General features: G+C 38.3%; 1 protein-coding gene across 1 annotated transcript; it reads right to left on the reverse strand.

Annotated features, from left to right (window-relative positions):
- Window positions 1-6,108: 6,108 nt before the first annotated feature.
- On the reverse strand, window positions 6,109-7,586 carry LOC116201654 (calmodulin-like protein 3). The gene has a single exon (XM_031532955.1). It carries the CDS (start codon window positions 7,379-7,381, stop codon window positions 6,629-6,631), a length of 753 nt encoding a protein of 250 aa, XP_031388815.1. The 5' UTR covers window positions 7,382-7,586; the 3' UTR covers window positions 6,109-6,628.
- Between the last annotated feature and the right edge of the window lie 6,762 nt (window positions 7,587-14,348).

A 14,348-nucleotide genomic window follows, 5' to 3' on the forward strand; every position in this document is an offset into this window, starting at 1 on the left:
GTGATAATGAAATAATATTGAGTGTTTTGACGATTAGCAAATTTGAATGGAAGTAATTTCGAATTGCGACGTGTTGGGCAACGGAAGGGCGGACTCAAACTTGCGCAACTTCTCGAGGCAGTTCAATCGGTAACTCTAGTGGACTTAAAAGGAATTATTCATGTTAGTTATCAGATATGTCAAGCATTTCACGTCATCTGTGTATCCAATCAATCACTAATATTCACAAATTATAAATATCATAATTATTTATGTATTACATCACGCTATGTCCTTTTAATCGCCTATGCACAACTACGTGGTTTGCCGGTGGAACTTAGTAAACTCAGTGTTTCGATTCATCTTAATAGAGAAAAATTAAAATTACTTTCAAAAGAAGGGAGAAATAAAGTATATATATATATATATCCAGTGACCTGACTCCAGTCGTGGGTTAGTGGGCTAGGCCTTTTCTTGTGTGGACTTACCAATTTTGGGTCTATGAAGCTTGTGGGCTTATTTTACATTTTTTTGATATATTAATGGCTGATTTTACATTTGGGATATAGTTTTCGCAAATCAGAAGGGTACACATGTACATGTATATATATATATATATATTATATTAAAGATTTTATACCACTAAATATACATTATTTTTAGAGTGAATAGGCAATTGGGTTCTTGACTAACGGTGGTTTCATCAATTTGGTCATTGACTTATTTTTTGCATCAATTTGGTCCTTGTTACGTCATTTAGATCACTATCTTAAGAAAATTACATCAAGTTGGTTTGCAAGTTAAAAAGACACATCAGTTAGGTATCCTGTTACATCATCTGGGTTCCTTAACGTTGGATGGATGTTGTTACGCGAACAAAGCTAAATGGCCATTAAGTATGAGCGACCTAACTAATGTAACTGAGAATAGATCTGATATTTTATTTAGCAACACTATGTTTAGGTTACATTAATTAGGTCCTTCAGAATACAATCTCTCTCTCTTACTTTTTAACGGTCATTCTTTTCAATCTTTTTTCCTCATCTTATTTCCCCGCTCATTTTATTCTCCCCTTACTTTCCCATTCCCATTCGTCTCCTCTGCTAAAAAAGAAGTTCTTTATTTCTTCTCCACCAACATTGTGCGAAGCAATCAAGAAGTGAGGTGTGGGAGCACTATGGATGACAATCAAGGCTACACTAAGTTCGTCTGCATACCTAGGTAACTCTCTATTTCTTTCTACACTCGTATCGTGGCAGGCTTGATGAAAAAGATGAGCTTTTTTTGGATTTCAATCATAAATCATATCTCTATTTCTCTGTGAATGTAATTTTGGATGGAAATCTATCTTTATCTCTCTAAAATCTTATTGTGGTAGTCTAATGAAAGAGATGACCTTTTGTTGAGTTTCCATAATCAATAATGCCTCTATCTCTATGTGGTTGTTTTTGGGTAAAAATTCATCGTTTGATGTCGACTTTTGTTAAAAATGTGAGATTTTTTTTGTTTTACAAAACAGTATTTTCTTATTCTTGCAGTCTGCACTTGTGGAAGATATTTGATGTGCATCTTTATCATGGGGGAGATTTGTAGGGAGTCTCAGGCTTAGTTATGAGGGTAGTGAGATATTCACATTTAGGGATTTAGATACAGATATCCTAACAACCGTTAAGATATGTGAATTGCTACCTAAAGATTATGGCAGTACACCCACGACTTGCCATTATAAAGATTCCGCACTTAAGAACTTTGATTTAGCCATAAACCCATTCCTAACAAACCTTGATGTCATATACCTCATTAGTATATTGCAAGATTAGAGTGAGTTGCACTTATATTATAGCATGATCATATAGATAATCCAATAGAACTCACTCAAGAGGTGATTGAGGAGTTGGAGAAGATTGAGGCTTAAAGAAGAGAACGTGAAGCTGCAAAGAAGAGGGAGCAAGAGGAGCTTCAGATGAGGGAACATGAAGCTGCACAAGCAAGCGAGCAAAAAGCTACTAAAGGGATGGCCAATGAATGCTTTGCTGATGATGATATTGGCAAGGGACCTGAAGTTAGGGGCTGAGATGAGGAGGATGATGACATTCATCCTAAATAGTCCACTGGGATAGGAGCTGATAGAGTGGACAATGCAAATGCAAGAGAAGTAAGGGTAAGGAAGAATCACTTGCTGTGAAATCCAAGAGGAAGAAAGAGTGTGAAAAGAAGAAAAAGAAAACTATTGAAGAGAATGAGTCTACAAGGAAGAGGCTAAGTTACAAGAGCAAGAATAGGTTCAAGGCTACACTACATGCTGAATGGACTCAGATCCAGATACAACAGGATACCGAGGCTGCTAATAATGATGATGTAGGACCTGCATTTCTTAAAACTCCACTAGTAACTTCAGTTTCTTCAAGTGAGGATGAAGAAGAGAAGTTGTATAATGAATATCAGACTTTAGATTTGGAGTCGTTGGTTGACTCAAATGAAGAAAGCCAATGCAATATTTCTGCTTTTAATGTAAATGCAATGGAAATAGCTCTTAGAATGGAGTTTGACAGTTTCGAGGATTTCAAGAATGCCATCAAAGAGTACGACATTGCCTTGGGGAAGGAGATTGAGTTTGAGAAGAATGACAAGGTTATAATGAGGGTCAACTATGTTGACAGAAAGGAGGGAGATGAAGATGGGTGTCCCTGGAATATTTATTGTGATTTGAACAAGAATAAGAATAGGATATTTCACGTTATTACATATGCGAGTGAGCACACTTGTGCAATAAGTATATAGAACAAGTTAGCAACGAGAGAGTGGATTGCATAGAAGTTAATCACAAGGTTAAGAACCCAACCATATATGAGCGTACAATAAGTCTTTGATTACTTGATTCATGTCCGTCAAGTTAAGTTGTACGATTCAATGGTTTTCAGGTCCATCAAGTTAGCTAGAAAAAAGTGTGAAGGTGAAGAAAAGCAACAATATACCCAGTTAAGAGATTATGCAAATGAACTACTTAAATCCAACCCAGGTTCCACTGTTCTACTGCAAGACTAACCTGAGAGTCATGAGTTTGAGAGGCTCTATATCTACTTAGATGCATGTAGGAGAGGTTTCTCGGAAGGCTGCATGCCTTTGATTGGGTTAAATGGTTCTTTCCTCAAGGATTACTATGGCAGACAACTATTAACTGTAGTTAGCCAAGATGACAATAATTCATTATTTGTCATTGCATTTGCAATTGTGAAAGTGGAATGTAAAGCTAGTTAGAAATGGTTTTTGGAGAACCTAATAGCAAATGTGGGTGATCATGTGGAAAAAAGTACACTTTCATATCAGACATGCTGAAGGTCAATTAAAGCTACCATGTCATTGCTTTTCTTCTTTTGGTTTGTTTTGTTCGTAATGTAAATGCAAGTGTATTGACAGATAGTTGTGTGTAGAGATTAGATTCTGCCATGCATGAAGTATGTCAAGGTGCATCACGGATTTTGTTGCAGATATATATTAGCAAACTGACCAAGAACTAGAGACTTCTTGGCTTGAAGAAAGCCTTCTAGAGATGTGCCAAGGCAACAACTCTTCAAAGGTTCACGCAGTACATGGCTCAAGTGAGGATGATGAATACAATTGCTGCATACTACTTTCAGAACATATAAGCTCATAGATGGAGCAAGCATGCTTTTGACACTAGCTACAAGAATGATGCACTCACCAGTAACATATGTGAATAGTTCAACAAAGAACTATTGAAATGAAAGTGAGGGAAAAACCTACTTTAAAACTTGCTGAAGGGGTGAGAGAATACATCACAAAGAAAATGGTGAAAGGGCAGAAGCTATATGCTTGATACAGAGTATTTCTATGCCCCAAGGCTCAAGCTAGATTGGAAGAATATAGGAGCGTATGTGGAGGTTAAGTTCCATTATGGTGTGGAGATCCTCATATGGCACTATTTGAGGTAACATGCCTCTCATTCTCTAAATGTATAGTTGACTTGAAAAACCACACATGTTTTTGTCGAGTGTGGGACTTAACATGGGTATCTTGCAAGCATGTCATTGCTACCTTGCAATACAACAAACAGAGACCCGAAGAATATATGTATCATCGCTTGAGAAAAGAGATCATTGAGAGAGCTTATGCACCTTTTATAAATCCTATAGCTGGGCAAGACTACCAAGCGAAAACTCAACATGACCCTATCAATCCTTCAAAGATTAGGAAACAACCACGTAGGCCTAGTAAGAAGAGGAAGAAAGCCCCCAGAAGAGCACGTTCACCCCCATAAGGTAAAAAGGAGGTTGAATTTCCCTAAATGTTCAAGGTGTGGACAAATTGGTCACATCAAAAGCTAATGCACTGGACAACCAGCAGCATCTGAAGGTACTTTTAGAGGACATGCTAGGAGTGTAGAAGCAGAAGAAATGGACATCACTAATGACAGTACTCCCCCTCAGCCATCATAGCTCTCTTAGAGATTACAACCATATGAAGCACAACAATCAAAGGTTTCCTTTCTTTTTCTATAATACATGATATGTATGATCAACTACAAACTAATGGATTATCTCTTATGAATTTGCTCTAACTATAGGTCCTGAGATGGCCCCTCCAGTCAGGCCCCATTCTTGCACTCCAATCATACTAGAGACCATGGGAATTGTCATTACTGGAACTGTTGCAAGATCTACAGTTTATTTCAATCTAAGGGGACCTCCTCCTTAGTAAATTGAACCTTCAAAAAGCTGATGCACCACTTTTGGTGCACTTGATCAATGGTATATGAAGTTACTTTAGTTATATTAAGTTGAATGTGATAGTTTTTGGGATACATTAAGGTTTCAGCTATCTATGTAAGCAGAAGATAGCAGTATGTCATTGTATATGTGATTGTCGACAACTTTCTAGTAGCGCGCATGTTATTTGTCAAAGTAACATGTACTCTCTTTTGTGAAGGTACTTTAGCAAAGTAATATGTAATCTCTTTTGTGAACCTTTAAGAAGTTGTTAATGTATAAATTTTTGTAATTCCTTATTATTTTGCTAAGTTTGAGGTAATACAATAGTCACACAAAGCTCTTTAAGTGAGAAGAGAATGAAGGACCTAATTACTATAACGTCTGCCCAATATAATGGTTAATATTACCCGCTAAAAAATGAGATATTAAGTCATCTTTCATTTAAAACTTCAAATCCAAGCAACATACACTGAATGATCAATTTGATGTTGTGTTTGACCAAAGTGATGTAACAATGACTCATCATTTAACGGCGTCAATACCTATAGTCAAGGGAATGCCTTGGAGGACCTAAGTGATGTAACAGAGGACCAGTTTGATGTAATCAGAGGACCTACATTATGTAATTTTCTTCAGTTGAGATCTTAATGATGTAATAAGGACTAAGTCGATGCAATTTTCTTAAGTCAGGGACCTAAATGATATAACAAGAACCAAATTGATGCAACTTCATAAACGGAAGGACCAAATTGATGGAAAAAATAAGTCAGGAACTAAATTGACATAACTATCGTTAGTCATAGACCAAATTACCCATTAACTCTTATTTTTATTTTTTTGTTGCAGTGGGTTATTACATTTTCATTTGACAGGGGATTCTCTTTCTTTATTTCTGGTGCTTGTTTTTGGCTAAAAGTAGCTAGCATTTAGCAAAATATTCACCTTAATTTATTTATTTTTTTGGGTGAAATATTGACCTTAATGTGTTCTTAAATACTTTTGCTAAGAGGACCACATAGCGTATTTGTAGAACCTGTCGGAAGTTGAACCGACGGGAAATTCCTTCTTACATGTGTTGTTCTTTAGAGAATCCAAAGCAAAGAGGTGGAACTTGACAATCTCGCTTTCCCGATTCTCCATAGCTTCTCAATACAAAATACCTATTTGATAAGGGCATACGTACTGACGCTTATCTTTGTCTAATAATTAAGAAATTTTAAATTTGATACTCGTTGTGGGATTAACTATATATTTTATTAGTAATTAGGATTTCTATTATTATTGTACTAGATTAGTAAACCTCGCTCATAACCCCGAAAAAAAAACCATTAGAAAAGGAACAAGCTGGAGGAAAACATATAAGCAAGAAATGCCAACAATATGCAAGAGAGTAGGCAAGTTCTTGCAATATAAACTAACTATTCAATTCATCACACATATAATGGGCCTATTGCCTAGGCCAACATATGGATTAGCATTGTGATCGCATCCGCGAGATTCAGATGGTCAATCACTATACAGCGATGTTCGGGTTTCGTAAGTAAGCCGAACTATTACAGCATGACCTTTAATCATGGGAGATATTGAGCAATATACAATGTAATAGTCGTAAAGGAAAACATCTAACTAAACAACTAACAATTATTGTTGACTACACTCTGCAGAAAACCATAACCAACCTATGAAAGAAAGAACTTAATACTGCATCACATTCAACTTGCACTGATCTCATGATCCCGATAAGAGAAGACGATGTTTGAGCATATAAATGCGACTGTACATTTTTTATGGTGACGTCAATTGATGCCAAGAAGCAAGCATGTAGTATGTGTATGTCAGCTGGAGTCAAGCTTGTACAACTGCCTTAATAGTAGCGTAAATTTACTTGCAAGACCTCCGGCAATATGAGCCGGCCGGAGTTAGTGAGCGACGATGAGTGGTTTCGCACCACCACCCGGCATCATCATCCTCTTGAACTCATCGAAATTAACCATCCCATCCCCGTCCATATCAACCTTCCTAATCATCTCCTTGCAGTCCTCGACTTTCTTCCCGCCATCACTTAGAAGCCCCAACGAGCACATGACCGAGCCCAACTCCTCGACCGAGATCAGCCCGTCCTTGTCTTTGTCGAACACATCGAAGGCCTCCTTCAAACCCCCTTCAACCTCACCCTCCTCCTGATTACTGCTCGATCCGAACCCCATGCTGGAGTCCTCCAACAGCTTGCAGAACTCGCCGAAGTCGATCAGCCCATCCCCGTTACTGTCCGACTTCGCGACTATCTCATCGATCTCCTCCTCGCTCATGAAGATCCGGATCCCCCGAAGGGAATCCCTCAACTCCTTCCTCGTTATGAACCCGTCTCCATCCCTGTCGAATGTCGAAAAGAGCATCTTCCTCTGCTCATCAAAACCTTTGTCATCGTTGCTCTCTCTGGTGCTCTTGCTCTCCTTCTTGACCACATGAGCACTCTTCTCCTCGCTCGGGGCCGATGGCTTCCGGGTGGATGATGAAGACGCGATCGAAGGGGCATTAGATGATGGAACACGAGCAATATTGATCAAAGACTGGAACCATGGTAGGAGTTTCTTGGTGGGGTAGTTCAAGATTATGTTTAGGAGGCTGGCGAGGAAGAGGAGGGAGACCAAGATTATGGCAACAGACACCATGTTATTGTTTACTCCCTTTTGACTGATCTAATCACTTGGGAAGGAGCTGGGAAAGTACAAAAGAGGAAACAGAGGAGAGAGTTTAAGAGGGAGAGAAGAAGAGAACAGAAGAGTGCTTGTCGGGTGAGGTTCGGTTGTTCTATGTTATGTTCTTTGTTCAGTCTTGTTCTTGGCTTTGCTTGTGGTGGAGAGTTGAAAAAAAGTTGAGAGGGCGTTTGAGCATTGGGCAAGGCACGCGGTATTAGGAATTTTTGGGATGGGGACCAACCAATGACGTTTGATGATGATGGTCCCACAAACCGCGTGAAACTATCCTAATGTAGTCTTTTATATATATATATATATATATATATATATATATATATATATATATATGGGGCATGCATCCCAATATTTGAAAAAGATCCGGACAATCTATCTTGAGTTAGATCGGTGGATTAAGGGTAAAAAAAATTTTATATTGATTTTTTTTCTATTTACATGATGTAAACTCAAAATTTTATCTAAGGAAAATATGAGCTGAACCATCCGAAATAATTCGCGATGGTAACTCTAATATATATTTCACAAAAACTAATTGCAACGACACATTCGGTGTCTGCCATCCATTCATCTCCCAATATTTCTCGGACTCCTGGCCATTCAAAAGTTTTTTGTCGAATATATATTGTTGCGACTGATATACGATAGTAGAAGACAATATGAACAAAAAAGTAAAAAGGACACACGGAATGGATTACCCAGTTCGTCAGAAATTCTGACTACGTCCGGGGGCGCCACCAAGCCAGGTATATCACTATTTTTGAGTTAGAGTTACAAAAGATATAAACTACTGTTTATAAATGGAACAAACCCTAATTACATTACCAATGGGCCAAATACAACATGGGTCTCAATTCAGATTCACAGTATTTCAGGCTCCATAACTCAACATATATGTTGTTCCTTCTCCATCACATAATAAGAAGAATCAAACTTTCATAGTTACCGGTATATGACGATACAACCTGATAAGAATACAGAGGACGACATGAGGGATTATAACTAGCTTTTCAGGCATTGCAAGCATGGGTGCGTGCCGTGCCTGGGAGGTCAAATGCTTACCTTGCCTAGGAGGTCAAATGCTTAGCTGAACAATGATTGTAATATATATTCTATCATCATATACTAAAGTGCCCGGGGGCATGTAATATATATCCCATAAACGCAATAACGACTAAAAAAGTTTATCCCGATTCTCAGTCATGTGTCACAAGTTCCTCATCGAATGGGTTGTCCCTTCTCCGTCACATAACATTGTATTCAAATATACGATCAGTTTCGGAGCCATAAGCCACTGATATATATAATGGCATGATATGTTAGAAGTACTGACGATGTTAGAATTATAACGAACATTTCCGCGTCGGAACCGTGGGAGCTTGCCTAGGGGGTCAATGGGGGAAGTCATAATTTAAGATTAGGACAACCCTAATATACTCATTATGACTATCGAATATTTTATGCATGCTTTGTTTGGTGTACACTATCCTTTCGAGAAAGCCTTTTATTTTATACATTATGGATGGTACGGTTTCCTATGATTATTGAAGTGCTGGTGGGATATGTTTATGTCGAAAATCATTGTTTGAGAACTTTTTATGACTTTTAGTTCTCAGCGCGATTTATATAATTAAATTTTTGCAAAAGATATTTTACCCGGAAAATTATTTGCCAAAATAAATTTCAGTGTGCTCTGTTATATGTATAAATATAAAATATACATTTCAGCCAATGATATATCATATCAAAGCAAACAAATGTCACATTCAAGTCATTCATATCATAGCATTGAGGTTGTCGAAACAGATTGTCAACGCTAACTAATCGATATGAAACATCACATCTATTTTGTTGTGTTAAACCAGTCAGATATACGTACCATTCTCCTCAACAGCGTGAATTTCGTCGGCTATGGCGAGGTGCCATCTGTAATCCTTCGCAGCTTTAGAGTAAGTCCTTAGTTCTGTTTTGGAGTCAATGCAACAAGGAACGACAATTGGGTGGCATATCTATGTGGATGATATGATTCTTGTGGTTAATAATTCTATCTCATGCACCAATTTCAAGAATTATCTTAACCAGTGCTTCCGCATTAAAGATCTTGGTGTCTTATCCTATTTTCTGGGGATTGAGATTATTCACAGTAGTTCCGGTTTCTTTCTCAATCAGCGGAAGTACACTCTGGATATTCTTACTGAGGCTATTATGCTGGGCTCTCGGCCTGCTTATTTCCCTATGGAACAACAGCACTAATTGTCTACAGATAGTGGCGATCTCATTCCTGATCCGGAACAGTACCGCCGTCTCATTGGTCGCCTCCTGTATCTCACCATCACCAGGCCGGAACTCAGTTATTCTATTCATATTCTCTCACAGTTCTTACAAGATCCTCGTCAGGGACACTAGGACGTAGCTCTGCGAGTGCTCCGTTATCTCAAGCAATCCCCTAGATAAGGAATTTTTCTCCGTCCAACCTTTTTGTCTTTAACGGCCTACTGTGATGCGGATTGAGCTGGTTGTCCAATGACTCGACGATCTTTGACTGGATATTTCATCACTTTAGGCGGAAGTCCTATCTCTTGGAAGACCAAAAAGCAAACAACAGTCTCCTAGTCATATGCTGAAGCTGAATACCGGGCCATGGCCGCAACCGTCAGTGAGCTCTTATGGCTTCGTTCTCTCCTCAGCTCTTTTGGTGTTTATCATGCAGGTCCAATGCGTTTTTTTTTTGTGATAATCAAACAACTCTTCACATCGCCTCTAACCCAGTCTTCCATGAGCGCACCAAGCACATTGAAATAGATTGTCATTTCATTAGCCAACACATACGCTCTGGAGTTGTAGAAACATCTCGCTTGTCTACGTGCTTTCAACTGGCAGACATATTTACTAAGGCACTTTGGCATGATCAATTTCATTTTATTCTCAGCAAGTTAGGAATTCGAAATTCTCATTCTCCAACTTGAGGGGGAGTATTATGGAAAGATTTATTTCCCTCTGTATTTTATGTACATATATCCATGTATACCATACTTAGGCACCCCTAGTTTAGCCGTAGATATTATTTTCCTTTTATTTATCGGACCTGGATGTATACATACCAGTCGAATGAATGAAAAGAACTTAAGTTCTTCCGCTCAATCTTGAATCTTGACATGCTCTGTAAAATTTCACTGGGCCTATAAATTATTGGGCATATCTCCAACCCAAAAACTCGAGCCAATAGGTTGTGGTACTCAATCACTTATAAACCCGTGGATTTCTCTTTAATTTTTCCGCGTAAGACAATATTTTTCAACACCCGCCCTCACATGACAATTTGTGGCTTTGATACTTCACCTACACGTGCTATGTGGACTTGGACACTCGCCCTCAAGAAATGACTACGAGCCGAGATTGGACTTCCTTGCTCGGGCCTTAACCACGAGGTGGACTTCTTCTTGATCTCAGGTGAGAGGAGGGGGATAATTGATAATGAGGCCACACTTGGGCCGGACTAACTAAGATGAGGCGCAATTTGACTACCTCGAAACTAGACTTGGCATGGTGTGTACCCGCATAAGTGTGTAAAAGCATAACCCGCTGTGATACCATGTAAAATTTCACTGGGCCTATAAGTTATTGGACACATCTCCAACCCAAATGCTCAAGCCGATAGGTTATGGTACTTAATCACTTATAAACCCGTGAATTTCTCTTTAATTTTTCCGCATGTGACAATATTTCTCAACACGTATACCAATATATTCAATACTTATGCATATACATAAATAAGTATATACACAAGCAAACAAAAGAAAATAACAAATGATATTAGTATATCAGTCCAAATCTCTTCATGATGTTGATGCCGACTCTCTTTGCATGGCGTAGATGCATGACAACAACCTAAACATTAATTCAGCAGCCAGCTTCATTGTCCACACAACTTAGTATTAATTCGATGGTCGGAAACGAAAGAGCGAGAGAGAGAGGGAAAAAAAGAAGAAGAAGCAATTTTTGTTCTTCGATGTTAGTGACTGCTAGATATATAATTTCTTTATGTATATAAATACGTTTTTTTTTTGGTGGCTATATATAAATACATTATTAACTCGAGGTTTAATCTTTGATTTGGACACGGCAACAAAAGCAATATTTAGCTATTAACTAGTCAACTCATGGGATGCCTCTCCCTGGCTATTGCGAGGGCATCCAGTTCCTCGCTTCTTTTCAAAGTTTTATCCACATCTTATTCCCTTTCTTTTCATCCAAAAGTGGTCACGTAAAACTCACGCCGTAGTCTTTCGATCTTGCTCGATAATTACTTCATATGGACAAAACTGGAAAATTCGTACAGTTAAAAAAATTATAAATTAATAAAAAAAGAATGTAGTGTAATGACGAACGTCATCTTCCGGTAAATCAAAAGGCTCAATGTTTAATACTCACTGTAACTACATGTACCATTTTATTAGCTATTAAAATTTTTATTTCATTGTACTAAATTTACGGACCTCCCTTATAATTGAAAAAACTGTAAATTATTAAATTAGTCGCCTGGATCTAGCTAGGTTCAACCACCAAACAGAGACTAATACAGAAACCAAAAGAAGCAAAGAATAGAGTAAAATAAGATGACTGGATACTAGATTGGGCCCTGGTGAGCGACAATACAAAGTAATTAAATGGATGCAAAATCCTAAATTATTGGACATATTCATTGGGCCCACAAGCATTAGCATGGGTTACTTAAAAAAGGGCCAGGCCCAGATTAAATGGAGGAGAGCCCAACCCATACAATTTCACGTGCTAACCTTGTTGAGATTGCAAGATCATCATTGCTGTTGATAATACGTTAATAATCATGTCGCATTCAAGATGCAGTTGGTACTTTAATTAATAGCTTACCAAGTGAAATGCGTGGGAGCCCGCTGGATTAAATTGTGATGTACTCGATCTAGTGGGTTCAATATTTCCCTCATGTGCATTTCGGCTTGTTGATGCATACTCATCACATATCCTCATGTATACTAGATGAATTTCGCTCGTGGGTCACATTTGAGATGTTTCTCTCGTTAATTCAATTATTGATGGGGGACAAATTATTAATTTGTATAAATCCTTAAAAGTTCGTCTTTCAAGTTCAATTATGCAGATGATTGCACTTCTTCTGGAAGGGACAAGAAGCATCAACGAGATACGGATCCAATGGAGGAATATAAAAACAAAATTGCCCTTCAAATTCACAAATCAAGAGAAATATTTGTGTCCACGGTGCAAGATGAAAATTATTCGATGTCCAATGAAAATAACAATTGAAAATAAGTTTTTTACTCCAATAGCTAGAAATTACGAAAAGAAAAAAAAACGATGAGATAAAACTGTGGCTCGCAACCACAATAGACTATATAAATCACAATGACGATATGAGGCTCTAGGCTTATTTAAATCATTATTTTATGGTTTTTCTTTCCCGGAATGGTTTAATTTCATGTAAAACTTGCTGGTAACCTATAAAGAACACTTCCGAGATGCTACTTTGTGTATTTTGGTGAGAAAGTATGTGGAGAAAGTAAAATTTGAAGCAATAATTCGCTTTATTTCATAGTTTTTAGGTACAAAATGAAGGTTGTGGTCGATTACATCAATTAAGTCAAAATAGTCATGAATAAGTAAGTAAATGAAAATTTATTTAATGATTCAACAATCGTCCTAATCGAGATCGCCCAGGGTGAGGGAGGAAGAGCGGTGGTGGCCCAATTCCAGCCACCATCGTCCTAATCGAGATCGTCGCCTATGTCACGGGTCATCGGCAACCTCACCAGGCAATGGTGACCGGAATTAGGGCCACCATCTCCCAAAATCTCCCTCTCTATCTTCGACGATTTAGAAGAGAGAGAGGGACAATTGAGGACTGTAGTGGCCCCGATCTCAGTCACCAATGCTCAAGAGAGGTCACCAGTGACACGTGAAGTCGCCAACAACCTCGGTTACGGTGGCGATGGTCAAAATCGGGGCCACCACCGCTCCCTTCCCTCTACACTTTGTTCGATCTCACTGTCTTCTCCTCTCTCTTTTTAAATTATTTTCAGTAATTGAATTAAAAAATATGAGGCCAAACTGTAAAAAAAGTAAATAATGGGCAAAACATAAATATAATTCTAACTTTATCAAATAATTTTGACTCAACCAATCAAGCACTTATTCTCTTAAGTGATTAAATTTTCACTACTTAATTTTAAGTGTTTGATTTTAAATCCAAACAAACAAAACCGAAATTTTTTTTTCTAAGTACGTGATATCTAAGAATTATAATGTAAGAAGAAGTGCAAAAATGCAATATTTTTTCTTAGAATCAAGTGGGTGATACTTTTTCGTATCCTTTTTCTATCTTTTTTTTTTGTGATAACCGAAAATAACTTTGGATACTTTTTTTTTTCATAACCAATGTAAAATTAAATTTTACACTAGTAGTCATATAAAACATAAATATCCACTCCACCAATCGAAATTGCCATCTCTCCAACAATTGGGAAGGAAAAGGCCTGCATGCATGTGAACAATAATCAACCATTATTGAGAAGTGGGCCCACCCCTTCTGTACGGGGGGTTTTGTTCAGTGGGGCCTTCATCACCGTTCACTTTTGGGATAGATCCAATCGGACGGCCAGGAACGGCCCACCCCCACCCTAAGCTGTTTCACTGTTGCGTTAGGTAACAAGTCCAACAGGCTGTTACGGTGACCCCATGACGGAGACTCCAAACGGAAGCCGACAACGCTGCGTCTCCATCTGTCCCCCCCGTCCCGTTATACGACGTGTACGCCGCCGTTAGTTACTGAGATAACGCCGTCAAACAACACAGCGGCATGTCAGCCCAACCGATTAGATTGTTACTAGCTAGGATGGTCCCTATTTTGAGGAGTCCATTATTTTTCTTTGCC

The sequence above is a fragment of the Punica granatum genome, chromosome 3, assembly GCF_007655135.1.
Source record: "Punica granatum isolate Tunisia-2019 chromosome 3, ASM765513v2, whole genome shotgun sequence".
NCBI lineage: Eukaryota > Viridiplantae > Streptophyta > Magnoliopsida > Myrtales > Lythraceae > Punica > Punica granatum.